At 52.6% G+C, this 27,523-nt stretch overlaps 1 protein-coding gene across 3 annotated transcripts in view; it reads left to right on the plus strand.

Moving 5' to 3' along the window:
• Nucleotides 1-27,523, plus strand: part of ZNF609 (zinc finger protein 609) — a 64,503-nt gene that overhangs the window by 28,228 nt on the left and 8,752 nt on the right. For all 3 annotated transcript variants that reach the window (XM_082290508.1, XM_082290506.1, XM_082290507.1), the window contains exon 3: nucleotides 21,678-21,903. In XM_082290508.1, the coding sequence (XP_082146634.1) occupies nucleotides 21,678-21,903 (226 nt within the window). The remainder of the gene's footprint in view (nucleotides 1-21,677; nucleotides 21,904-27,523) is intronic.

A 27,523-nucleotide genomic window follows, 5' to 3' on the forward strand; every position in this document is an offset into this window, starting at 1 on the left:
ATACACGACATGTGCTCTCCAAACTTGCATGGCCCTGAAGCAAAATATGGTTTGGATGCCATCTGCTTCCTGAGGGGCAGAATCAGAGCTGCTGGAGGAAGCTTAACACGCTTCTGTGGGATGTGTGTTGCCCCATGCCTCTCCCAAAGGACCTGGGATTGGCTGCTCTGGGTCAGTTCAGTTAATTCACAATTAACGAGGTGCTATTTAAAGCATGCATGCTCATAGGAGGACTTTCTCTGAGGCTCTTGGCTAGTGGCTCGTGTATCCCGCCTGGGAATCACACCATGGCCCGTGAGCAGAGGATTGAAATTAAAACCCATTGAGTATCCTGAGTCGGAAGGGACCCACAAGGATCATCAAGTCCAACTCCTGGTAGGTTTGACTCCATAAACAGTTATTATCATAACTTGGAGGAGGTTGTGTTGGTAGGACAGAGTCTTCCTACTCAGGGGTTTCTCTTGGCTCTAGAAACAGGAACTCTGGAAAGCACCATCAGAAAGCATTGCCAGAAACCACCTTGGTGGCTCTGCCTGCAGAGCTCCTCAAATTCCCAGGATGGCTGAACGCATCCGTGCTGGCTGGGAGCTGTTCTGGCTCCTGCCTGGGGTCATAGGGCAGCCTGGGGGGCCTGGCTCTGGAGACTCACTGGAGAACTCCAGCTGGCTTGTGACCCAACAAGGCTGAAAGCAGCCGCTCTTCCGTCTGGGCCAAGAATTAGTAGGGGTTTAATCATCCTGTCCTGGCATTAGGCTGGAATGTTCTTCCAGTGTCAGATTTACTGCTGTTGGCCCCCAGATGCCCAGTGCAGCTTCTTCAGCTGGTGTGTTCCCAGTGGGGCAAACCCTGCTTGGTTTTATGGGACCGAAGCTAACATCTCAGTGTAGTTGGACTTTTTTAGTATCATTTGAATGTCCAACAGGTGCAGGTCTTCAGCTTGTTTCTTGTGTTGAGGTGATTGTACTGTGAAGGTTTTGGTCTTCTCTCTTACTCAGATCCTCTCTGCAGAGGGGAAAGGAGTCTTTTCTCTGGGTGTATTTTTTGCGGCCAGGGCTCCACATTTCTTCGTGAGCCGTGTGTAGCCTGGTAGTGTTTTGGAGGGAAGAAACTAATGGCTGAAGCAGCTGCCTGGGCTTCAGAGGAGATGGTTTGGGGGGAGTGGGGATGAATGGGGGGGACTGCCTTGGGCTTGTGACTAGATCTGAAGTTTCATCCCTGAATCACTGCGGGGTGTGGGACATTGGCATGTGGATGTGGTACCTGGGGAAGATGGAAGGTGTCCCTGCCCATGGCAGGGGTTTGGAACTGGATAAGCTTTAAGGTCCCCAACAACCCAAACTTTTTTGTGGTTCTGTAAGCTAAGTTTGGCTCTGGAAGGTGATCGTTTCAGATCAGTGATGTCCTTCTCTGCAGGTCTTTGGCCCAAAATTGCCTGCCTTCTTGTTGCTGACAGCTTCAGTGCCTCTGCCATTCCCTTCTGTTATCCTGGTGGGAGAAGCAAGAAAGCTGGAGGAGCCAGGTTTGGTTCCATCTTTGTGTTTCATAGACTCAGAGGCTGGTTTGGGTTGGAAGGGACTTTGAAACTCACCTCATTCCACCCTGTGCCATGGGCTGGGACACCTTGTACTAGACCAGATTGCTCCAAGCCATGGCCAGCCTGACCTCAGATGGGGCAGACACAACTTCTCTGGGCAATCTTCACCTGGGCAAAATGTGTTTTCTTCCGTGTCCTTTGAGAGTCTGGCTCTCCTGGATGACAGGCTGGGATGTGAGGTCCTGCTGTCCAGGAGAAGATGATGGCCATGGTCTTCCTTATTACTGGCTCCTGCTTGGAGAAGGGAGCAGAATACATGTCGATGGGAGGCAGGACTCGGGAATTGTTCTACTGTGGGATCTCTCATCTTGCCATTGTCCTGAACCACTTTCAGCCCAGCCACGTTTCAGGACCAAGCTTTCTGGACACAGCTGATGTTTGGAGATGATCTCTTGGAAGATGGGAGATCTCAGAGGAGAGCTTCCTCAGGTTTGTGTTCAGCCTAAACGTGGGCACAGGAACCTTCCTGCCTCCTTGTGCAGTCATCGGAGCTTTGCTGCTCCCCAGGAGGTGTCCTGCCTGCTCCTGGCCACCCCTTCCCACATGGATGCTCAAGGGTTTGTGCAGCCATGTGGGGAATTGGGTCAGGGACATGATCCAATTAAAAGCTGTGCTGAGCGACATTGAAAGCAGGTTTTAACCAGGCAGTTTCCCGACAGTCCACAAATGCCTGTGTTGGGGAAAGAGGGCTTTGGGCTGCAGCAGGAATAAGCAGCCAAGGATGGATTGTGGTGGGATGGTTTCTTTGGGTGGTGATGCTGGTCCATGAAGGCTTGCTGTGTTGGTAGGCAACAGTAGGGACAATGAACCCGACTCCCACTTGGATTCTGGCTGGTGGGTCTTTGTTTTCTTCCCAGAGAGCCCAATCTCTCTCCCTTGCATCTGTTTCATGGCTGCCATTGCTCATGGAGGGCCTCTCATCAGGCGTTTCTCAGGCTCCTTCTCTCCAAGGGTGCAGCCAAGGGCTGTGGTCGCAGGGGAGGACTGGAATTGCACCGCACCCATGCCCATCCTCACTGCCTGGGCGAGGGGGGGTTGCCTTCAGTAATCCTGACTAATCCTTTAATCTGTATCAACACTGATAGGTATTAAAGCAGCAGATAAGGTTCAGACCATGGCTTGGAGCTCAGCGATATCCCCACCCTCTTCCAGCTAAATCTGGGCTGATTGTGCTTTCTCTTAAGGGGACCGTGCTTGTTTGCTGAGCAGCTGCATTGGGTTGAGAGGGTGGATTAGCTGTTCCCAGCTGGAACATGCCCTTGTTGCTGGGCTCCATCTTGCCAGACAAGTCCATTGATCTGTCTGTGTGTGTTCCTGGTGACCAGCATCCCGTGCTTGCAGGAGCAAACCCCTCCAGGTTAGCGTTCCTCTGCCAGTCTGCAGCAGATCTGTAGCCTCCTGCTTTTTATCTGTGTTATTCACCTGGATATAAGCCTGATTCAGCTGTAGACACTTCACAGAGTTCTTAGGCAACAACACGAAGCTTTTGGTGCGGCAACCAGTGCTGCGGATCTGCGGTTCCTTGCTGCCTGCGGCTCACAGCAGGATTTCCCTCCTGCCCCACCTCCAGAGCAGGACTCCCACCACCATGTCCTTTCACTCCAGGCCTTCCACACTCTTCTTTTTGGGTGCCTTTCCTCATGGCTAAGGTCTGCGATGTTCTCCCTTGTACGGCTTCAGGGCACCTCCGGTTACCCCAATGATCCAGCACTGTGAAAGGTGGGACTCCAGAGCTGGCTGTCCCATGTTTGGTGGGCAGCAAACCAAGGTTGTTAATGTTGTTAATGCTGGGAAGAGCTGCTCCTGGTCAAGTCACTGTGCAAAACAAACTGTCCCTGTTGTTTATGCTGTCATAGGCTCGTCCGCCCTTTCCCTGTCCTCTTCCAGCTTCTCCCCATGCTCATGGGATTGCTCCAAGTTTGCCACTGGTTCCTTCATCAGCAAAGCCATGGTTAATCCTTCCCATAAATCCTTTAAGCTGTCAGCAAACAACCCCCTTCTTAAAATTCTAGCACGCAAGTTCGGCTGGGATGGAGCCTGGCTCACAACCCCAAGGTTTCATTTTTGTTCCCAGATTATCACCTCCTGGTCCTTCCTGGTCCCAGTTCTGGATGGCGCTGCAGGCTCCCCGCCATGGCTGTGGAGCAGTGGATGGCTCACGCTCGCGTGTGGCCTTCTGTGATATATCTGAGGTGTAAAAACATTCAGGTTCTGGATTACCTAATGAGGGGTTCCAGGTGTGTCAGGTGGTTTGAAGTCACAGGTGAGAATTTGTTCCTTAGATTCCATGTGGATGAGGTCTCACCTCCCTGAAGAGCCACCTGTCCTGTGGGGACAGAGTGTGTTGGCCCTGTTTCTTGTCTACATGAGCTGGGCATGCAGCTGATGTGGCAAAAATGGGCTAAATAATGAGAGTAAAGCTTTTTTGTGGTCATGCTCGCCTGTCTGCACCTAAATTCTCACATCTTTGCTGTTTTGGTCTCAGCCATGACCGTTTGGCTCTTTCAGGCTTGCTTATTCCTGTAAGAGCACAAGGTTGGGTCACTGTTTTGGGCTGTATTTTCATTGGTGGTTAGGTTAGGAGCTTCAAGTGTTGTACATCATCTTTTGGAGGATCTCTGACTATCCCTTGCTTCGAAAGTTGACATCCTCCAAGGCATTTGGCAGAATCCAAGAGAACAAAAAATTGGTTTCTCAAAGTCTCAACCCACATCTTGAGTTTCTCTCCTGTGAAATTTGGTTTCTCCCTTAAAACTCCTGATGAAATACACTTTGGAATTTATGGGATTCTCATTACAGGACTGACATACAAGAACCACAAACCTTTTTCCACTGTTGATCCCAGAGGGAGGAAAGACTCTTAGACTCCCCAAGGAATATTGAATGGCATCTTGCTGCTGAGTGGCTGCATCTGGGGATTACTCACTAAAACAGAAGGAAGGGGAAAAAAAGGTTAATGCAGTGTTGGCAGCCGGCAGCTCCAGAAGCTCGTGTCCTTCAGGCTGCCGTGATTCAGCTCGGTGACTTGAGTGCAGGTGGTTCTCAGCTTATCCCTCAGGTCTGCCAGAGGAAAAGGGATTTGGAGGAAATACCATATTAAATCTAAATTTCTGAAAAATTGATTTCTTAAAATTGATTTTTTTGAAGAAAAGTGCATTTGTCAGCAGGGGCTAATCGTAAAAGGCACGTGGCTTGTGCTCGCGGCCCTGTGAGCACCCTTTTTGCACAGGCTGTTTTCCTGCTTTCCTAGCTCTGCACCAGCATCAGGATTCAAGGAGCAGCCAGCTCTATCCCGACGCCTGTAGCACCACGAAAACCCTAGGGCCAAATTTGGGGTGAGTCGAGGTGGGAGAACACCCACGGGCAGATGCCAGGCAGCTGCAGAGCTGCTCCCATGAGCGCTGCTCCTGCTGCCAGCTGCCATCGCACTTTCCAGGAGCTCCGGGGAGGATCAGCCTCCAGGCATTACATGCTTTCTTGCAGGCTGCTGTGCTTGCTCACCTACCACCGGCAAGCACAGGCTTGAACAAAAGCCGGTCGCCTGGATCTACAGGGTTTTATTTATTATTTTTTTTTGCAAACAAGCTGGGTGATCTGGGCTTGGCTGTTGGCACTGCATCCTGCAGCATATGACAGATAATCGGCCTGGCTGCTGGCCCGCGGAGGAGGCGAGGCTCCCATCGATGTGTGACCTGGGAAGTCACGTCAGCTCCATAAATCACTGCCTGCTGCTGCTGCCGGTGCCTCGCGCCGCTCTTCAGCTTCTTGGCAAATTCGATATCCGCAGCGAGGCTCCGGATGGCTCCTCGCCGCTGGGCGAGCGTGCCATCAGCGCCTGTGCGGGGCGAGGAGACAGGGCAGGCTTCTGTCCAGTCCCCTTGCCCCTTTTATTGTCATTCCTCAGCCAGAGAAAATAACTTGGATAAACTGCTGGCTTGCCCTTCTAGCCTTGTGCTGGGGAGCACAGCTCCTTATGGACATCAGGACTCCTGCCTAATCCTACTGATGATAGCCTGAGTCTTTAAAAGCCAAGGTTTGGTGATAAAGGGTGGATTTTCTGGGTGTTGAGTAGTTACCTGGCGCTCAGTCATGGCGTGCATCAGGATTCTATTTCATGATGGTTAAACTTACCCAAGTCTCCACTGTTCTGCTGTGCTCATTCCTGGACTGTCCTGGGAGCAGCCACGTGTGGGGAATAGAGTCTGCACTGCTGAGCCTTTTTCTAGAAGCAGTGAAATCACCCTTTGGGGGTGCCAAACGGGCCATTCCTGGAGGTATCCTCAGAGAGAAGTCACTGCTGCCAGCACCCTGCTCCAGCCGGCAGCTTTCTGGCATGGAGCGCCTCATGCCTCTCCTCTAAGCACACGTGAATTCACGAGTCCAGCTCCTTGGACTTCGGAGGTTTACTCCTGAGCAGGAGGAGGACTTGGGATCTGGCCAAGGGCTTTGTTGGATCCATGCTTGGGATTATCACTACTGAGTTTTGGGGTGCTTGAGATTGTAGGGAGCAGGGGGGATGAATCCCCTAATCTCAGCATAGACTTGTTAATGATCCAAAAGCTGTTTTCCATTGTGGTGAAGTGCCCAGGGTGTGCTCGGAGGGAGCACAGCCAGGCCCTGAGCCTTTTGAGCACTGGTCGTCCTGGCACTCGCTAAACAGAGCAAAAACTTCCTGTAGTGTGTTACTCCAACAGCGGGAGCAGAGGCGAGCAGAGCTGCCAGGGGAGGCTGCCCCTGCCAGGCTTTGCCATCCCAGAGCGGGCTGGGTTGCCAGCGGGACAAAGAGTAGGGTTAGGTGAGACTGCTGCAAGCCATTGGTGGACTATTCCCGTGCATGCTTTCCTCATTTGTCTGCCTTCCTTTCAGAGCCAAGTTTTCCAGCTGGGGATCAGGCCAGCATCTCCTTGATTTCCCCTTCCGGGAAGGTTTTTTATCCACCTTTTGGTGCTCCTGTGTTCAGGCTATTTCTTAAGCTCTGCTTCCCATGCCTAAAGATGTGGCAAAGGTGGTCATGGATCCTGGCGCTTGGTTTACTGCTTTTTGACAGCAATGCTTTCCTGGCATCCCAGCGCCTCCCCTTTCCAGGTTGTGTTTGGGGAGCTGCGATCTCCGGGATCAAGCGTGGAGGCTTTGCAGGGTGACAACTCCCAGGAATGAGTGTCTCTCTCCTGCTGCAGTTGTTGGGACAGGCAGGGGCAGTGATGGGGCCTGGGCTGTGCTTTGGGTGGGAGCGGCAGAGCTCCAGGGTGGTGGTGCAAGGCTCTGTCTCCAGTCCCTATTTGCCCTTGGCATGGGCGCTTGCCTGGCTTGTGGCTCTTGGGAAGCATGTGGAAGGGCTTGTGGGTCTGGAGGGATTGGAGATCTCTGTTTGGGGCTGAGCTGACTGGTTAAGGGACTTCAGGGCTTAAAGCACAAAACAAGGCATGGTAGTGATCTGGGTACAGCACAAGAGATGCTCCAGGAGTGGGATGCAGCCAGTGAGGCCGCTGCAGCTGTAAATGGTGCCCCTCTGCTTAGGGAAGGAGTAAATGGTTTCCTTTGCTTGCTGCACCCCTTTCTCTCTTCCAGTGCCCCGTTCCTCCTCCTCTTCCTCCCTGCCATTAATTGCTTAGGGTTTGCTGATGCAATTAAAACAAGATGTGTCTGCAGCCACGGCGCTTGCCTCTGTTCTCCAAGGTATTCCTCTGCCTGCGTGCGAGGAGGTGGGAGCTGCTGGCTCAGGAAAGGGCAGGTCTCCACGTTGGCTGGCTCATGCCCATAGCGGTGGTCCCCAGAGAGGGGAAGTGGCTGAGCCAGGGCTGTCACAGGGCTGTATCTCCCAGCCTGAGGAGGTGGCTGGCTGACTCCTGGCGCTCCCAAGGTTGTGAACAGGCTGGAGCAGGGACCGTCTGGCTTCCTGCAGCTGATGTGTAGCAGCAATAGCTGCCAGGCTGAGTTGGTGATGACTGATGGGCAGGACATCTTGCTGGGCTGGGGGTCATTTGCACAGCAACTAAAGCCAGCTGAGCGATGAATTATGGTCTCTGGACTTTCAAGGGAATAGAATGACAGTCATGGACCATGGGAGATGCTCAGCTACAGGAACAGGACCCTGGCTCAGCAATCTCCGAGGATGGCAGCTGGGGAGGCTGCCGGCGGAGAGGGCACTTGCTCCTCTCTGGGTGGGAAGGGAAGTTGCTGATGTGATTTCTCCCTCTGCCAAGCTGCCTCCCACGTCTCTCCCTGGCTGCATAGCACTGCCCAAGGCAGCGTCCCCGGCGTGACTCCAGCTGTGTGCCAGCTCTGTCTTTGGTCTTGTCACTTGCTCCTCTGGGTTGTCAGTACTCTACCATCACTGACCCTTGGCTTTGGTGTGTCCCCTTGGCTGTTCCCGTGCTTATTTGTTACTTATTTGCCTGGCTTGTGTTACTGTATCCAGGAATGTTCTTCAGGTGCCCTTCTTCATCCTGGCTGTTGATGTTCCTCCATGTGAAGGGAGTGATTTTCAGGCTTTTTGCCAAGTTTTAACTCTTTAATCCTGTTGAGCCCCTCCCAGCCCCAGGTCCTTTCCTAGTGCCCATGCAGCTTTTCTCAGGCTTTCATCCCTGCCGCCATCAACTTCCTTCTCTGAGGCACTGCCCTTCAAATGCCAGTCAGTGTTTGGTTCTTAGTCTCCATGGCCAAGAAGCATCTCTGGGATCTGCCATATCAGCTGTGCCTCTCTCCTTTCCCAGCAGCCTCTTGGAGGCCCTTGGGAAGCTCTTTGGTTGTCCCCACATGAGCTATGTATGTATATGAGATATGTATGTTTAGGGACATTGCCATGGTCTCTGCTGTAGAGAAGACCTGGGTGGTGTTCAGACAGGCACCAGTCACCTGCTTTGGCTTGGTAAAAATCGCCATCAGGTCAGATGTTGGCAGAAATCCCAAATTATGGGAACGGTGAGCAAGGAGGGCTTTTGCTTCCCACACCACTCTGAGCACAGGGGTTACACAAATATCCATCCATCCATCCATCCATCCATCCATCCATCCATCCATCCATCCATCCATCCATCCATCCAATCTTGTCTTCATATGCAGTTTCCTGCCTGCTCCTTGGTGTTGTAGAGCTCCACAAAGCCCTGGTGCTCCCTGGCCAGTGCCTGCTTTCCTAGCCCCAACCTGCAGACCTGCAGCTCATTAGCACGTCCTGGCCATCCTGGAGCTGCTGGTTGGCACGATGGGAACCTTCCCCTTCTGTCCAAACAATGTCTGGTGTGATTATTATCAATAAAAAGCTGTTGCTCCTTTCCCTCAGGTATGAGCAGGAGTAGATGATGTGTATGGACATGCTGCCTCTGTGTTTTCAGGAGAGATGGTGTGATTAAAGGTCAGATGGGTTTGTTACAGACAGAAGTGCATTTTGGCTGCTTCAGGCTGGAGCAGAGGTATCAAAAGCTGTTGGACAAGCATTGCCGGGGTCCTGGAACTTCCAGAGTAGGCTCTGGAAGACTGTCCCACTGATAATGAGGAATCGTCTCTTACAGGGTTCCATTAGATCATGACACTGATCTAGTGGCATTCCTGGGAGGGACTCTGGTATCCTGCTTGTCCTACTTGCCTTGACTAAGTATTTTTGTCGTTCTTTTTTTCTTCTAACTCTCCAGGATCCTAGACTATAAAAAAGAGATACATCACGAACTAAGAATTAAATGCTAAGAAACACTGAGGGACCGTCTTCCCAAAGAACCTGGAAATGTGGAGCTGTGGGGTGGTGGCTTCCCCTGTGCTGAGGACATCCTTTTTATGGATGTGACCCCAAACCCTCAGCATTTCTTGGTCAAAGTGACTCTTCTATTGTCCCTTGAAGCCAACTGTTGGGTATGGAAAGCCCGGGCGAGGAGATGTGGAGCTCTCTGATCACCAGGAGGTGAGGTGGAGGAGGTGGAAACATGCAGCCAGCTGTTGAGCCCAGTGCTGGCTCCTTGTTGACTTTTCTTGCCTTGGAAGAGCTCTCTGCAGCTGGGGCCCTCCGCATGCAGGCATGGGGGTGTTTAATGACAACCCTAGGCTAATCCATTGCTGAGCTCATGGCTGCTTTCCCAGGCCAGCTGGGATGCCCAGGATGCAGCATTGGCACTCCCCATTCCTGCCAAGGGCTCCCTTTATTTATGCCCCCCTTGCTGGGCATAAAAACCCTCCAGGCTCTGACTTACAACTGTGTTGTGTCTTTCCAAACAGGACTTGTGTTATCCTCCATGGGCTGCCTGTCTGAGCTGAGACCACCATGGTCCCTCTGGCCCCCAGAGGAAGAGTTGAATTGTAATGGTGTGTGGCCAGGTTCAGGTGTGCGGTGGCCAGCAAACCCCAATACTCGAGCATGGCATCCTTGGAGATAAAACTCCCTTATTTATTATTATTCCACTCTTCCTCATGCCATTAGGATTTCTCTGCCATAGCTGGCTGGTAATTTGAAGAATCAAAGACATTTCAGCAGGTCAAGAAATTAAATTTATGAACATCTGGGCTTGTTTATGATGGGTCTAACTCCAACAGTACCTTTGCCTTATTTTTGGGATGCCAGCTAAAAATCCAGTGTTGATTGAATATAAACTTGGCCCTGCTTCTCCCCTGATCTGTGTGCCCACCAGCCCCTGGCATCTCATTCTTACATGTCTGTGTGCTGTCTGAGGTGCTGCTGGGTGGAAGGAGGCATAGCAACTGCTGGCATCAGATGGTGTTTTTTCAGTGGTGACTGTTTTCTGTCTCATTTTGCTTTGTTTTGTGGCAAAGGGGAATGATTTCTCATTAGCTGGAATTCAGTGACCCGTGGGTATCCCTGCATGTAGCCTGAGAATCGCAAGGTTAGAGGCTAAAAACCTTCCTGGAGCTTAATTGGGCTAGCAGAAGGCTTCAGCTGTGGGTGGTGTCAGCATCCGTCCCTGTCTGGTGGGGGCTGATTTGGATTTCAGATCCAAGCTCTTCCCCTTGCTATGGTCCAGAGGAGCTGATGAAGCAGCTCCTTGAAGCTATTTTTCTATTTTTACACGGAGTGCTCTCAAGGAGGAGCATGGCTGCGGGCAGCACAGTCCTGTGATGCGAATAATGAAGCTCCCTCCGCTCCCGGAGGTGTGCTGAAAGCCCCAGTGTGGTTCCACCGCTCCCTGGCTGTAGGTGGCCTGCAGGTGATGAGTTATGGTCTGGCTTGGTTCTGGCTCAGCTCTCTTCTCCCTGGCTGCTCAGCTTCCCTGCAGGGTGCGATCGATCCTCCCCAGCCTTGCTGCTCGACCGCTGGCGGCTGCTGGTCGTCAGCACAAAACCTGCCAGGTGAGACCTTCAGGCATCACAGCCCTGCTGTGTCCAGCAGCCAGGCATTGGCTCCCACAGGAGCATCGGCTCTGCCTCCTCCTGGCAAATATCCCTGCCTGCAGTGGGGGCTTGGATCTAGATGAGCTTTAAGATCCCTTTCAACCCAAACCAGTCTGTGATTGTGTGATCAGAGCAGAGGCACCAAGAGGCATTTGAGCCAAAGACAGGAAAACTGCTTTTCAACCCCGAGGAATTAAAAGTCTGGAGTGAGGGTAGGTGATGGGAGCCTGTGGGTTCATGTGGAAAGCTTGTTCCTCCTTCTCTTGCAGCTCATCTAGAGATTTCACGGCAATATGAGCATGTGTTGTGCTGCTTTGGGGTTAGTGCCCGGGCACTGTTCTGCTCAGGGATAGTGAGGCAGCAGCAGCTTGATTTCAATAATTAATAAAACCTTGGGAATTTGCTTGAAAAACTTCCTATGGCAATTGCTGTGTGTCCTGCAGGCACTGATTCCTGCACGTTCCCAATGGGAGCTGATGGACACGGGTGCAAACTTGTTGCTTGAAGGATTGGGGTGAGCCCAGCGTTTATCAGCCAGAATGGGAATACCGGCTTGTGCCATTTTAAAAGTAGCATGATTGAAAGAATTTGCTGGAAAACTGGGGTTTGTGGAGTGAGGAGTGATGCAGTCATGGGACGCAGCACATTTGTCATTTCCGTGTTAGCATGAGGTTTCCATCTTGTGTGCTGGGACACAGAGGCACATTCCAGACACGAGTCCCCTCTCTGTGGCCACTGTTGTGAGACACATGTGGTGACACTGTCTTCCTCACCCACATCCTCATGCATCACGTGATTGGGCTCATTTCTTGCTCTCTCTTCTCCTGTAACCTCCCCATCAGGCTGTGGAACAGAGCTGGCTTTGTGTCTGGAAAGCACCAGGATCTCTCCTGGCAACTGGAGCAAAACCTACAAAGAAGAGGAGATGAGAGCCAAGTGGGCGGCTTCCTAAACGTGCAGCCTGTGGGGGCTGGGACGTGCACATCATACCAAAGCAGGTTTTTAATATTAAATAGATGGAAGGAAGATGTCTCCTTTTGCCTGAGGGATAAATAGATCTGAAACTCCTCCTAGACTTTGCTGCTTGTTGCATCCGAAATATGTATGTCTCGCCCTGGAATTGAGCCTCTCCAAGAGCTGCCAATACCTGGCTACAACCCATGTGTAAAAATGCTCCGGTGTTCGTCGTGTATGTGGGATGTGATGGAAAGTCTCTGGGAGAAGCATCCAATGAATGGATTTGCCTCTTTTTCCCCCAGTCCATAGCTACGTGCACCCCATGGTCTGGACGTGACGCTTCTCACAGTGCCACCAAGGCAAGTGTCACAGCTGTGGTCCTCTGGTGCCCTCCCAGTGCTAGACCTCCTCCAGGAGCTGTGTGGGTGCCTCAGGAGGTGCACCCTGCTTTTCAGGGACGGAGTGTTGCCTCCTTCCCTCCCACCCCTTCCCCAAACAAATTTTGCAGGTGTGAGCCCTGAGCACATGGCTTGGCTTCTTGTCCACAATCCACAAGACCTTCAGGATCAAATGCTGTTTGTAACTGTGGGCAGATGGCTTCTTGTGCAGGAGAACTGCTTAAAAAACTCTCCATCTTGCCACTGCCATTTGTTGGGAGATGGATGGGAGAAGAGAAGGATTTTTTTTTCTTATCTGCTTGGCCATGGATCTCATGGTCCAGCCATGGGAGGAGGACCACAGAGCTGAAGCTGCTCTCTCATCAGAGATGCTTCTTATCATGGCTGCAGTGTGGAAGAACATCAAGAAAAGATAACCCTGCCAAAATTTAAGTAAAACCCTGCCAAGACCTGGCAAATCTGATCTGAACTTGGGCAGCTCCAAACTGCTGGATGTTGGCTCTCTCAAAGGAGAAGGACTGCTGCCATGTGTTGGGAAAACCTTGATTGTGGCTTGTTGGCGATTCAGAGCCTGGCATGGGGTGGATCTGGGGTGTCAGCAGCACTTAGGGGGTGCTGTGGGGAGTGATGTATGTTGTATGGTATTAATGGAGTGTTGTAGGAAAAAAAGAGGAAAGGAGCAGAGCAATGGAAGGGTGAAGGATTTTCTCACTTGGAAAATACTGGTGTGCTTAGGAACAATTTCCCTGCCAGAAAGCTGTGGCCAATGTCTGTCTTAAACGTTCCTATCCTTGATTCATCCCATTTTCTCCTTGCTCCTCTGTATCATCCTCTGAGTAATTCCTCTCTCTCCTTTGATGTTTTCATCCCCCATGTGTTTGTAGATTATGGCTGTGTCCCCACATAGCTGTCACTGAACCAAGCTATCCATATTTAGCTCTTCTAATCTCCTCTTCCAAACCAATCCCCTCAGCCTTGTTATTTTTGTGCCTCTTCTCTGAACTTCCTTCAGTTTGTCTTTTGTGTCCTTTTCTGTCATGAATGGACTAGTGAAAGGTGTCTGTGCCCATGGCAGGGGGGTGGAATGAGATAAGCTTTAAGGTCCCTTCCAACCCAAACCATTCTGGGATGTTAAGATGGCAGCTTGGAGATGATCCCCTCTAGGTCACTGAAAGGATCACCTGGGGTGGTGCTTGTTTTATGTGTGTCTGTTAGTCCGTATTCTCCCAGGTTTCTTGCACAGTGACTCCGAATGTGAGCGACACTTGCTTTTGGCCCCATTTAAGGCCTTTCAGGCACAACCCAATGCCACAGCTTTGGCTGTTGTGGAAGGTCCAGCTGTCCCCACACCACATTCACAGCTTGGTTGATCAAAACACCCCCAAACGAAACCCATCTTTAACCCCCACTCTATCTCTTCCTTCTCAGTTCTGCTCTGAAAACACCAGGGCCTTTACCACATCATCTCTTGTGCTTTACGAGTGTAAAAGTTGGTTTCTTGGTGGTGTCATGAAACCACATCCATGCACGTGGCTGTGTTGTCCACTGTGGGTGCACAATGACAGAGTGGTTGTGGTGGCTTTGTCCATTCTCACCTGGAAGTGGGCACTGGATATTGGGATGGATGTGGACAAAGCTGGTCCCTGCACTGTGCACCGAGCAAGCAGAGGAACCTCATCCTAGATGAGACAGGTCTGAGCCTAGCTCATTTTTACTTCAAGGCTGGGATCCATCTTCTCCCTTCTACATTTACAAGAATCCAATTTTGTACTGAAATGGTTTGTAAATCCCAAGCTGTCTCCCCTCTGATTGACTCCTATGTACTGCAGCTTTCCAAAGGTAAGGACTTCATGCCTAGAAAAGCATTAATTAAAAGTGATTGAATTATTAATGCTCTGAGTTTCCATGTGGGGGGGGGGGGTGTGCGCGTGTGGCCGTGCCCTGGCATGAATTGCTGGAGGCCCAGCAGCTACAGTGTCCATGTTTTGAAGGTTTAGAGGTTTAGATTTGTGAGACTGAGGTAGAGGAAAAAAATGAAGGAAAAAAAAAGAAAAATTGAAGGAAAGGTTGAGGCAGGTGGAGCCGTGCCATTCCCTAACAGAGAGCTGAGCTGCTGTGCCAGCTTCTTGTGCTCAGCGCTGACCTACCAAGTGTCAGCTTTGGCTTGCAGTCCTTGCTTGGTGATCCTGGCCAAGGTTTGTTGGTAACTTTTGTGTTCTTGCTGTCTCCAGGAGCCTGTTTTTCCACCTCTTTCAGGCTGATCTCTTGATCTGTTGAAATGGAGATGCCAAGCTCTGCAATATGTTCTTCATCCCTCCTTGGGTGGTGGGGCCTGTGCTTGGTGCTCAGGATCCCGGCCAGGGTGCTGTGTAGCACAAGGCAGACCCTGTAGGCAGATTAAAGCCACTTGCCACAAAAATGCTGCTTTTTCCTGTGATTTCTCTTGTCTGCCTTGCAGATTCAGCTTTTAGGGATGTCTCTAGCTTGGCCGTTTTAACCTCAGAGTCGTTTGGCCAGGTTTGTGGAGCTGGTGGTTATCAGACAGCTTTTAACAGTGGCTGGAGCTGCCAGTGGCTTGTGAAAGGTCTCATGGATTTATGTCCTCCTTCTGGGAGATTGATGCGCTGAGGCGCTCGTGAAACCTTTTATGTTCTCCTTGAATGTGCTGGTCAGCGAGTGCTGGTGTTACTGGCAGCAGCTGAGCACTGCTCAGATCCTTGGGTGCAGCTTCCTGGTTGTTTTGGTGGAAAGAAAAGAAGTAAAAGCAAGACTTTCCCTCACAGTGGCTCTTCCACGTAGAAACGTGGCTTGCAGGACACGTGGCTGGTGTCAGCAGTGCAGGGGATGCTGGAGGATGGAGACGCAGGAAGCAGCAAAGTGAGATGCCAGCCACACATCTGCAATGGTGTTGGCACAAGGGTGGGTGCAGGTTGTGGGGCTTAATGGGAGACCTGGGTTCCCAGTGGGAAGTCACTTGCTGTCATCAGAGCTTTCTTGCTCAGGCAGCGCTGCCAGGGGTGAGGGTGACTGGTGGCTATGGCAGCAGTGGTGCTGAAGAAGGGGCCGGAGGCTGGGTTGGTCATTGTGAAGGATGCTTGTAGCCGTCCATGGTCAGGCTCTATGTTTCCAACCATCTCTGCTCTCCCATGACCCAGATGCATCTCCAGTGCTTTTCCACATGGGATCTTCCCCCTTTTCCCCACCAACTGAGCTGCTTTGCATTTTAATTCAATAAATGAGGAGACCCCCTGCCAATCTGTGGGATATCAGTGGTTGATGGTGGCTGAGCAGAGACCCAATGACGTGTCTTGGGACCGATTCACAGAGGTCCCAGCCTGGATTTCTTTCCCATGTCTCTCACTCATGTCACCTGTCCCCTTTCAACACTGCTCTTCACTACCTCTCTCCTGCTGGAGACACCTTTTTTTCCCTTCCAAGTGCAGATCTGATAGTCTTGTAAGTGGTTGGAGCAGGTGACTTGGTGCCAGCACGTCTGCCTTGGATACTATTCCTGGCTTTATTGAAGACACGGTAATATGCAAGGCTGCCTCTGTGGTGTCTGCCTCCTCTTGATCTCAAAACGCTGCAAGCACTGAGATAAGACCGGCTGTGTTCAAGCAGGGATTTTATTCCCCTCTCCTCTGCAGAGAGAAAGCAGCTCGTCGTAGGTCACGCTGGGTTGTATTTGCATTTCTCCAGCAGCATGGCTGAGGTTGATAGCATCCGGCTGTCTGCGTCACCTGGGTGTTTGGATCAGTCCCCCATCACTGGCACGGTGGGAGGTTGTACCTCCAGCATCACTGGGTGGGATGTCTCATCCCGGTATTCCCATTAACTGTGGCCAGGTCTGGTTTTGGTGGTGCTGGTGGTGGGGTTGTGAGCTTTATGCAGAAATCCTCTTCCAGGCTTTGATTCCTGTGGCCCACTCACCTGCGGCCAGAACAGACTTCCTCAGCCAGGTCCGCCGCAAGTGCCCAGATAAAGATGAATCTGAGTTGGGAATGTGCTGCCAACCCCAGCTTTGTGCCATTGCTGCATTGTGCCATCCTTTTGGCCACCATCTCCTCTGGCCATTCTGCAGGGACTTGCTGGCCAGGGAAGGTGTTTGCATGGATGGAGGCAAACCCCCTTCTGGATCTCAGAGCTGGAGCACAGGTGCTTGGCATGGGCAGGAGAGGTCACTGAGGCACCTTTTGTTGGTAGAGCATTCCCATTACACCTTGGCATCGACAACCCCGCAACCGGGAGATGCCGTGAATCCCAAATCTGAGGGGTGGGAGCAGAGGATGAGGAGCACTGGGAACAAGTTGTGAAGGAGAGTGGTGGGGAATTGGCCTCTCCTGGCTTGTTTTTAGGAGGATGCTAATAGCCCTGGAGCTGGGAATTTGGGACCTCTGCTCCTTAAGAATCCTTATGTCCCATCCCAATTGCCTGGCTCTTTGATGGTGGTGCTGGCCAGGAGGTCCCACGCTCGCTTGTCTTCTCTGTGGAGTGAACTCTGGGAGTGCGATGCCAAGCCCACTCCATTCTGCACATGTGGAAGCACATGGAAGCATTAATCCTTCCTTGTGGTGTTTACTGCTTCTTGGTAGGGGGGGCTGTCGCAAATGTCAATCCTTTTCTCTTGGAGCAGCTGCCCTGTTGCCCTGTGGGCTCAGATTTGCCAACTAAGGAACCCAATATATTCCCCAAGCGTTCCCGTGGTCTGTAGAAATAACTGGCTTTGTTTATTTGAGCTTGTGTTTATCCAGGGAAGGAAGACTTTCATCTAGAACAGAATCCTTTTTTCACGGCTTGATGTCAGCAACCTCAACCTCCTGCTATAGCAAGAGGGAAGAGCAATGGGCAACAGCAATGGGATCAGTGCCCCAGACCACACTCCTGGCTCCGTCCTTGGGCCTGACGCTTGTGCCACCATTATTTCCTGCATGTGGGTGTTTGTTGGAAACTCTTGTTGGCTGCTTTGTTGCTGGAGAAATCCAGCCAGCAAACAGTCAGTGTTGAGTGGCACCTGCACTGTTTGGGGAGGGGGTCTTCTGTAGCCTGCTGCACATGGCCTGAGGTTGAGTACCTCCAGTGTGTTGGGATGATGTTGCTGGGGGATGTGTCTGGGAGCTCTGCTTTCAGGTGGATTTATGATGGAATTGTAGGCATTGTGGGCACCAGAGCCATCAAAGGGATTTTTGTCTTCAGGCTCTGCATACCCGGCTTTGGGGGTCAGGTTGGAGAAGACTCTGAAATCCCTGCTGACGTCAGCGGAGGGGAAGAGACACTGTGGGTGCTGCGGTTTTGGGGTCTAGAGATGCCCACCAAGCGTGCTTGTCAGCTGGATGGAGCTACTCCCTGGGGATCTCTCTCCGAGGAGCTGCAAGCTAATGTTCCCAGCTCCTACTCTGAAAAAGCAAAGCTGTGGGGGATGTGGTGGCAGACCAGGACAGGAGTGAGAACATCAAAGCTCCCAAAGGTTGGGCTGAGCTGGTTGGTGACGTGGGATGTGTTCACTGCAGCCTTGAGCAATGCTCCTGTAATAGAGCAGTTTTGGTCCACTTTCTGTCTCCTGACACACACAGTCATGAGTTTGTGACCAGTAGCGAGGCTTCCTCTTGGATTTTCTTGTCTCTGTGTCTGCAGGAGTGGAAGGACCTTGTAGGTGAGAAAAGTGGCCGACGTGCTGCATAGCTTCTTCATACGGGGGTACACTGGAGCCTAGAACCATCTTGGATGCTTCGGTGGTCTCACCCTGAGCCCTGCAGACAGATGGGGTGCAGCTCCTGGGGGTGCCCTACACTTTCACACCTTCTCTGCCCTTGGAGATGCACCACAGACACCTCTGCTGGTTGCTCTTCTCAGGGGTTTTGGCATTGCTTTTGGCTTTTATCGCTCCAAAATGTGCTTTTCTTGCCTGACTTAGATTATTTGCGACAAACCAAAATTCTCATAAATACAGATGGGTGGTCTGAATGGTCCACAGCGTGGCATTAAAATCAGTGGGGTGTTTTTATTTCTGGTTTGCCCTCTTCTCATTCTCTCACTAATAGCTGCTGCTGTGATGTCCCCTTGAGGGCGGTTGATGCTAAGGAACCAGTGCTGCTAAGATGGCAGGAGCTCCTTTGTGTGCATCTCCCCACGGCAGCACCCACTGCCGCGCTTCCCTTCATGTGGGACCCTGTCCCACCTTCCAGGGGGGCTGCAAGGAGGGGGTAGGTTTTAATTAGCCCCTGGAGCCTGGCATCCCCCGGCGCCATTGGCATCACCCTGGACTCTCAGTGGATTTGCTTTTCCCCCATCGAGCAGAGCTTGTGCTGGCCGCTGCCGCCCAGGCTTGGCTCCGTTCCACTTCTGTCCTCGGCGGTGGTGAAAGCACGTTCCTCGTGATGGGAAAGCCTCCGCCAGAAACACAAAGGGCTTTCATTAGGGGAGGCAGCGGCGGGCGGACACGGACGGCCAGCGCCGGCACGGGGAAGCTTCACCCCATGTAACTCCCACAGGGGTGGCTGGAGACACACCAGGTTCCTCCAGCAGTGTAGCTGGTATTTAGTCTTAGAGCCTACCCAGCATGGAAAGAGAAATAAATTTTATTTCTGCAAAGGGGATTTAGGGCCCAGAAGTGGTATGGGGGGTGGCCAGAAGGTGCAGGGCTCGCTTTTGGAGCTGGGGATCTCAGCTAGCACAGCCCCGAAGGCTATGAGAAACCCACTGCTGAGGGGTGTGAGTGCTGCCCACCATCCCCAGGCCAGCATCGGCCTGGGCTCCCTTTCTCCCTCTGAGGGGAAGAGTGGCCAGCAGAGCTTCCCCATGGTATGTAGGGTTCTCCCAGCCATCCTGCATCTCCTGACCTTGCTCAGAAAGCAGGAGGGTGAGAAGATCATGGCACCGGGAGATAAGGCACACGTAGAGGGGGAGGTGAATTTCAGGGATTGATCCATATGTCTTTTCCTCCAGCATGGCTTTCAGCTTTTTTTGGTTTTGTCCCAGTGGGGAACCTCTGTTCCTGCCCTCTCCCCTGAAGAAGCATCCTGGGCCTTTTTATTTTGTTCTGGAGCTTTGGGCAAGGGAGCAGGAGAGCCGCCTTGTCTCCCCACGGCTGCTGAAAGAGGCTGTTTGTTCCAGAGCAGGGTGAGATATGAAATCCCATCAAGCCGCCTTGCTTATTAGAGAGATCTCAGCGAGCTGCTTATTATGCACTGTGGCATAATGCAGATTACGAATGTGACCGGGCGATAATTAGCAGAGCTGGAACTGTAATTAAACGCTCCTGTGCTGCGCTGTGGTTTGTGTTGCAGAGTGGAAGGAAGCTGAACGGTCTCAGAACCCGCAGGTCCCCAACGTGCACAGGCAGCCACCAGTCCCCAGGCAATGGGGGCGAGTGATCCCTGCCACCCCCTGAGCTGTTCTGCTGCCCACCCAAGCCAGGCAGCCCTGCCCTGCCTGGTTCCTCCCTGGCTCTTCCTTTGCTGGACACTGACTTGTGGTTTGCAGAATGTGGCGTTGAGGAGCCCCTTCAAAGGAGCCTCATGCTTCCTTGGAGCATCTTGCCTTGGATCTGCTGATGAGGTTGCTGTGTTCTGGGGGGGTGATTTTCCTGTGGGAGTCCTATGGAAGCTCCTCTGGCAGCCTTCTGGGGTGATTTTATGCCCAAACCACCCGTCTTGAAACCCGTGGGGTGCAGTTGGGCCACTGGCCATGGGGCAGCCTTGGAGGTGGGTGGTCTGGAGATGGGCTCCTGGGGGAGAGCTGGTCCCGTTGCTGGGAGATTGGAGGTAGTTATGGATCACAAGCTGTGCTGCTGGAGAGAGGACTGTGGGGTCCAGCCACTGCTGTTCAAGACCTCCAGGCCATCTTTAGTGCCGAGTGGTCTGCATGTTGCTCTGATGAGCTGTCTAGAGAGAGGATGGATGCAGGGCAAGGAGAGGACTGCAGACAGAAAGTGCTTTGTGTTCTGCCGGAAGAGCAAATCCACCTGCCCTATCAGAGCCAGGATGTGATACCCTCCTCTCTGCTCCTCTGCCTAGAGATTTGTGTCACCAGGGATGTGGAGAGGATCTGTGGGTCAGGAGGTGGTGGGGAGGTGGGGTTCTCCAGGCACTTGCTGTGGTTGTGGGCACCCTACTGGGTGGGGCCAGGGAGGTTGGACATGCAAGGTTCTGCTGGAGTTGTTTCCCTTGCTTTAAGGATGGAGATGTGTGAGCAAGAGAGGGAGCAGGTGAATTTGGCAGCTGGTCAGGACCAGGATGGGAGTCAGCAGCAAGGCTGGAAGTGATCATGGGCTGGTGCCCATGTCCACACTTGGTAACCACAAACTTGGGCTCTCCACATCTATCGTGTTTTCCCTCAGCAGAGATTTAGGGGGTCTGGGAGTAGCACTGGATGGATGCTCTAGAGGAATCTTCGCCTGCTTGAAACTGGAACCCAGGTCAGCACTTGCTGCTGATGTGATGAGTTTCCTCAGTCTGCTTCTCTTCTGAGGTAGCCCAGTGTCTAAAGATCCCAAAAGGTGAAGAGGGGAGGTCTGAGCTGAAGGAGGAGTGGCTTGCTCCAGAGCCGCTGCAGGTCCTCGCAAGCCAAGGCGCGGGGGTGGCTGGCTGTGGCTGGCTTGGCTGATGAACCCCGAAGGACGGGAAGGTCTCCACCCTGCCCTTGCCTTGGACAGCCGCAGAATCAGCCTGTCAGCCATCCTCCTCCTGACACTGCTGTAATCTGCTTGCGTGGCAGAGCGGCCAAAGACCTTGGCTTCTCAGCAGCAGGGTGGCTTGGCCGGGCTTCCACTTGGCAAATTGGCTTGTTGGCTTTCCAAGCCCGGCTCTGGCTGTGGGATCTGGTTTCCATGTGCAAAGAGAGCACAATGCCTGGATCAGGCTCTGAAGCAGATACTTGCATAGGGAAGAGGGATATGATCCAGGTGCCTGTGTCTTCGGGTGGTCATAGGGTAGATCTAGAAGGAGAAGGTTTTCATGGGTGCTGGAGGGAGTCTGCTACTCATTTGTCCTGTCCTGCCGGTTGAGCTGAAGCTCTTCTAGTGAGCCATCGGGTTCAAAGTCATTGACTGCATTAACATCTGAGCCATAGCCAAGAGGCATCCTCACCAGGGATGATTACAGAAGCCGGCAGGGAAGGCACTTGGCACAGGCTCTTTCAAGCAGGAGCACAGATATCTTCTGCACTAGGACTTCTGGGTGTGATCTCTGTGACTGCAGAGCTCCCTGGGGTTACATGGGCACGGGAATGCCAGCGTGGGGGAGCCCTGCAAGATCCTTGTCCTCTGCTGAGGTGTGGGATGTGAACTGAAGGTGGCAGCCCTGAGCTTGAGGTTCTCCAGGAACGTAAATGTCTGTTGATACTTGTTCTCCCTTCTGTGTTCCTGACAGTATCCCTGACCACATGTCTCTTCTTCCCCACAGATGGAATCTCCCGTCTCTACGCCTGCAGTGTTGCCCTTGCACCTCCTTGTCCCCGTCGTCAACAACGACATCTCGTCGCCGTGCGAGCAGATCATGGTACGCACCCGCTCCGTGGGGGTGAACACCTGCGACGTGGCCCTGGCCACCGAGCCCGAGTGCCTGGGCCCCTGCGAGCCTGGGACCAGCGTGAACCTGGAGGGCATCGTCTGGCAGGAGACAGAGGACGGTGAGTGTCACAGAGCTTCTCGCTCTCTGACAGCATCACAAGGGAGTTATGGCAGTCCCTTCCTTCCCATGTCCCTGCTGTGTCGTTCTTTGGCACATCGTGGGCTTTCCTGCCACCAGCTGGGTGGTCAGGACAGAGGAGCCGTGTGGGAGCAGCCCGTAATCCGTCCAGCAAAGGGAGTAACGGGCCAATACTTGCGTCAGCCCCATGTGTTGCGTTCCCCCTTTGCCCAGACAGCGGGCGAAAATCTAAGCTGCCATTTCTCTGCCCTTCGACAAGAGCTGACTTGTTCCGGAGGTGCCAGGGGAAAGGCCGTGCCAGCCGGCATGGGAATTCGACAGAGTTGACTTCATTTTTGCTTGGCAACCCGCAGGTCTGTCACAAAAACGCTCAAACCCTGGGAGGCAGCAGAAATCTCCTGCTGGATTAAAAAACCCCAGCAGAGCTCTCAAAATCGACTCGGCGGGAGATCAGCTTCTCGGCTCTCTTGCCAAGCCAATCCAATCTTTCTTTTCCGCTGGAGCTCATCTCATCCGTGCACAGCTTGGTTTGCTTTCCCAGGTCCTTTGATGGGTTTTCGTTGCTCTTGGGGCTCTGCCAAGGAACGCAGGGATGAATAGGTGGCTCAGCGGCCCATGGCGAGCGCTGGAACTTGGCCTTCCCTCTAGCCTCAGTAGGATGCTGGAGGTTTCTGCCTTGGGAGGCACGGGGTGAGCTCCTTGTATTTGTGTCTGGAAGCAGAAACAGTCCAGAAGCACAAAGGTGAGAGAGAGCAGCGGCAGTGGAGGCTGGCTGGTGGATCATCTCAGCTAGGTATCCACGTGCTCCTCTTGGACATCTGCTCCCACTCTTCTGTTGCTGTTCCCTGCGGAGAATGAAGCTGTTGGCCTTTATCCCAACCACTCCTCACTGAGACTCTTTATTATCTACGATGGAAGCTGAGCTGAAATCTCCATTCCCATCAGCTGCTTCCAGTGAGGTTCTCTTCTTGTCCCATGCTTTGGGAAGGTGGGGGTGGGCCCAGTTTGCCTTTTCTCTCTTCCTACTGGGAAACTGGTTTTGAAACCATGGTTGGCACAGGACCGACCAAGTGCTGCAGTGGCCCCCGATGTGAGCCCTGAAGTTGTTCCCCTTGGAAAGAGCATGTTGAGAAACAGCACCTGAGATGTTTGGGAAGAGAGCAGTGGATAGACCATGCTGGGGAAGACTGGGATGTCTAGCTTGGGATGGGACCTCCACACTCCTCTGCCCTCTGCTTTACTGTCCATTCCATATGGAAAAAATTCACCCTGATTGAGGCATCTGGGAGCTGTAAGTGTGTTTTCTCTGCTGCTCCAAGGCAGAAGGATGTCACACGTTGTAAAATCTGTGAGAAGGAAACACAAAGCAGGAGCTTTGCGTTCAGGAGCTCTGCTATGCGCATCCCAGGGCCAGGGGATCTGCAGGGTGGATCTGCTCCAAAGAAACCTGTGGAAGGTCTGCACTGATCTACCACCTCCCCAGCACTGCATGATTGGTGTCTCCAAGAGCCTGGTCACTTTATAGGATGTAACACCTTCAGCTGGGGAAACTGAGGCACAGCTGGACTGGGTTTTGGGACACATAGCAGTACAGAGGAGTACTGGCACCCTCCACTTGTGGGGCTGCCCCATCTCCCCAGCCCCATCAGCCTGCTCTCCTGGTGTGACTTCTCTCAACCCAAAAGCCCTGGAGCTGCAGAGTTCCCTGAAAATCCCCACAGGCAGTGGCAAAGCTGATGAGAGCTTGGACCTTGTATGCTGGTTTTGGGTGGAAATCAGGAGAGGGTCACGATGGCCATGCCAGGATGGATGAACTGATCATCCCTGAGGCAGGGAGCACAAAAACATCCCTCCCTGCCAGTTCCTGGTTGAGAGGCCTTGCCATGGGAGCGGTTGCTGTTCTCCCTTCCCTTTTCTCCTGCTCCTCACCCCACCGTGGGGCTCCGTGCCCGTCTGCCTGTCTGTCCGCATTACCCCTCGCTTCCGCAGCCACCATTTCGGAGTGTGCCTTGGAGGCGTCCTGTGACTTCCCACAGCCCGGATATTTTTAGTCTGTGGTAATTCAGTGAACTTGTGCAGAGATCCTTCTCTGCCAGCTGCTGATGGTTGCCACCGTTGGGAGCAAGGATTTCGCATCCAGCCCTGCACAAGGCGAGCCCTGATGTTGCCTTTGGTCACTTCTGGCCTGCTGCGTGCCTTGGCTCCAGTCACACGCCATCTCTCGTCCTTGAGTGAAAAGGCAGAGGGGAACCATCCCTGTTTTTTGCCTGGCATCTCTCCCCTGCCTTCCCATTGTCAAAGATGGAGTCAAGGGCAGTGCTGGATCTGGCTGTTGGAAGCTGGAGCTTGTGAAATGTTCAGGTATGCAGTGAGCATCACCCCTTGCCCAAAGGATGCAGAGGAGAAAGCTACACCAAGGGCATGTCTGCAAAGCCAGATGAGGTGCTTCCAGCATCTGGAGACATTCCTCAAGATCTCCAGAGGGATCTCAGCACCTCACCCAGAGTGATCCATCTCTCCCCTTGCTCCTTGGGATGTAGCAGCCTCATTGGACTGTTTGGAAGGACCCCAGGGCAGCAGAGCAGCTCTTGGCCTGCAAGTTTAGAATCACAGAACTGAGGAGTGGTTTGGTTTGGAAGGGACCTTAAATCCCAATTCATTTCACCCCCTGACATGGGTGGGGACACCTTCCACTAGGTCAGGTTGCTCCAAGTCTCATCCAACCTAGCCCTGAACACTTCTAGGGATGGGGCATCCAGAGCTTCTCTGGGAAACTTGTGCCAGGGCCTCATTACCCAGACAGGGAGGAATTTTTTTCCTAATATCCAATCTAAATCTCCCCTCTTTCAGCTTAAAGCCATTACCCTTTGGTTTGTCAATTCTTGGCCTTGCAAAAAGTCCCTCTTCAGCCTTCCTTTAGCTCTGCTTTAGGCACTGGAAAAGACTCTAAGGTCTCCGTGAAGCCAGCCTCCTCCACTCTGTGTGGGGCTGCAAAATCATGGAGAAAAGCTTCTAAAGCCAAAGCCTGGCAATGCTTGGAAGGATAAGTTGGACAAGGACAAGTCCATCTGAGATGGGGGCATGAAACTCCAAGGAACCTGATGATGTCCTTCCTGCCCTAAACACCAACTTTGTCCTCATCCCCCACTAGAAAACCTGCCATGAGTCCATGATCCCTGCCAAAGGCATCCCAGAGGGCTCCCACTACCAACCATCTGGCTCAGGGCTTTTGGTCCACTTTCTCCTCCACCATTTCAGGTCACTGTTGGCCCAAGGTCTGCTCTCGCCGGTGGTGGACGCTGTTCATGCTCTCCTGTGGCTGTGCTGGTGACACCGTCCCTTTGCTGAGCCTGGCTTGCACAGGGATGTGTTTTATCAGGACACTTCTGGTGGGGAGCAGCTGTCATGGCAGCTCCCCTAGTGTGGCTATCTGTGATTCTGGTCTACAGGAACTATTAACTGATCTGATCACACCAGGAAGCATCGCTCTCTTTGCTGCCTCATGAGCTGACAGGTCTCCTTCATCCCCCTTGGTGAAGCTGGTGTCACCTGGCTTGGACCATGTCACCTTCTCACCTCCCCATGATGCCACACCAGTGCTGATCGCAGCAAAAGAAACACAAACCCTCTGAGCAACGAGGATCATGGTGTGGCAGCACCTGGCAAACATCAGCACACTGCACATCCCTTCCTCCAGCTCCTTGCTGGGACGTTAGTGGCAGGTTACCCGTGGCTCAGATTTCTGTACTGCAGACATTTGGATTGTCCTTTTGCAAACTTCTCGTGAGGGTATGATGGAGCACGAGCATGCCCAGGGTTGGCAGATGCCAGCATGGACATGTCCTTGCTTAGAGCAGGAGGGAAATGGAATAGATGGGGACAGAATGGAGAAGATGGGAGGGTGAGAGCAAAGACTTCTCAAATAGAATGGATAGTGGCATAGAGACTTCCTCTGCCAGTTCCCGTGGGACCCGTGAATGCATCTCATCAGGTGTCATGGACTTATGCACCTTGAAGTTCTCCTACAGGTGGTTCTTCCTTCTCCCAGTCCCTGTCTTTGCCTCCTGCATCTCAGGTGGTGTGGCTGGAGCACTTGCTGATGAGGATCAAGGCAAACAAGTCATTGAGCCCCTCAGCTGTGGGCTACCCCGACTGCAGGCTTCCTTTGTGTGTTTGAGTTTCTCCAGGAGTTCGTTGTTAATCCATCAGGCTTCCTGGCATTTCTGCCTGACTTCTCTTTGTTGGCATGCATTGCTCCTGAATTCAGAGATGATCCTTGAACATCAGCCGGCTTCCTTGGGTCCCATTGCCCTCCAGGGCTCTATCCCATGGCACCCTGTCAAAACAGGTCTCTGAAGAGGCCAAAGTTTTCTCTCCTGGAGTCCAGGGCAGTGATCCCTCTGTGTGCTGCAGTCCCTGGGTAGCAGCTGGATGGCCAGGGACAGTCATGCACCATCTGAGCATGCATTCCTGCACGGGATGATGGGATGATCCTGTCTCCCTCTGGCCCTGCTGGGCAAACTGTGTTCATGTTGCCTGGCAGGGTTTGATAGAGGGGACTTCTCTGTGAGGAGACACCAGAAACTTCCCCCATGTTGGACCAGGTCAGCCAAGGCTGAGCCTATCAGCAATGAGGGCAGCACCTCTGGGATAATGTATTTAGGAAGGGGAGAAAAAGCAGCCCCCGTTCCCCATCCCCCTGTGCTGTTTGGGGGCAGAGATGAAGTTGAGTGAAGTTGAGCCTGGGAAGAAGCCAGAGGAAAGTATTTTAAGATTTGGTTTTATTTCTCATTACCCTTCTCTGATTTGATTTGCAGTAAATTAAATTAATTTTCCCAGGGTGAGTGATTTCTCCTCACTGGGTGAGGTGACAATTGTGCTGGCCATCCCCAGCCCCATGGTGTCCCCTGTCTCCTGGCAGGAGCATGGTGGCCATGAACAGCTTTGGGTGTTGTGTCCCAAAGCCTGGGCACTACAGGTCAGGCAGGATCTCTGCATGTGGGCAGGGTTTATGGAAAAGCTGGAGCATCCTGAAAGTGATGCAGCTGGAGGGGAAATGACAGAGGTCATCTCAAAGATGATGCAGTTGGGGAAGAAATTATTGGAAGAAGGGGCATCCCAAAGTCAGGGCGGCCTGGAAAGTGATGCAGGTGGAGGAGGAATTCATGGAGATGTTCTTGGTTGGGCTTGGGGGATTCATCTTTGAAAAGGGGGGACATGTGCCCCGATACAACGGCTCCTGGCGCCCACAGCAGTGTTGTCCTCCATCCCACATAGTCCCAGGATTTTCTCAAACATTGCCTTCCTGAGTGGCAACTTGGCACCATCACCAGTCCTTAATTTTTCCAGCCAGGCTATGACTCTGATGTGAGCACTTGGTGACCAGGATGCTGAGTGGTTTGCACCCAGGTTTGGGTGGTATTGATTCCTTAAGAGCTTCAAAGATGTCACCTTCCCATGAAACCAGGTGGGATGGGAGTTACCCAAGTGGGATTCCTTCTTTTCAAGAGCATCTCCGTTCTTGGAGATGCAAGGGCATTGCCTCCTCCCTGCCGCCCTTGTCATGCCTGTGCCTGCTCATCATCCTGCCGTGGGAGGGG

Source organism: Coloeus monedula (assembly GCF_965178545.1).
Source record: "Coloeus monedula genome assembly, chromosome: 14".
In the NCBI taxonomy this organism is placed as follows: Eukaryota; Metazoa; Chordata; class Aves; order Passeriformes; family Corvidae; genus Coloeus; species Coloeus monedula.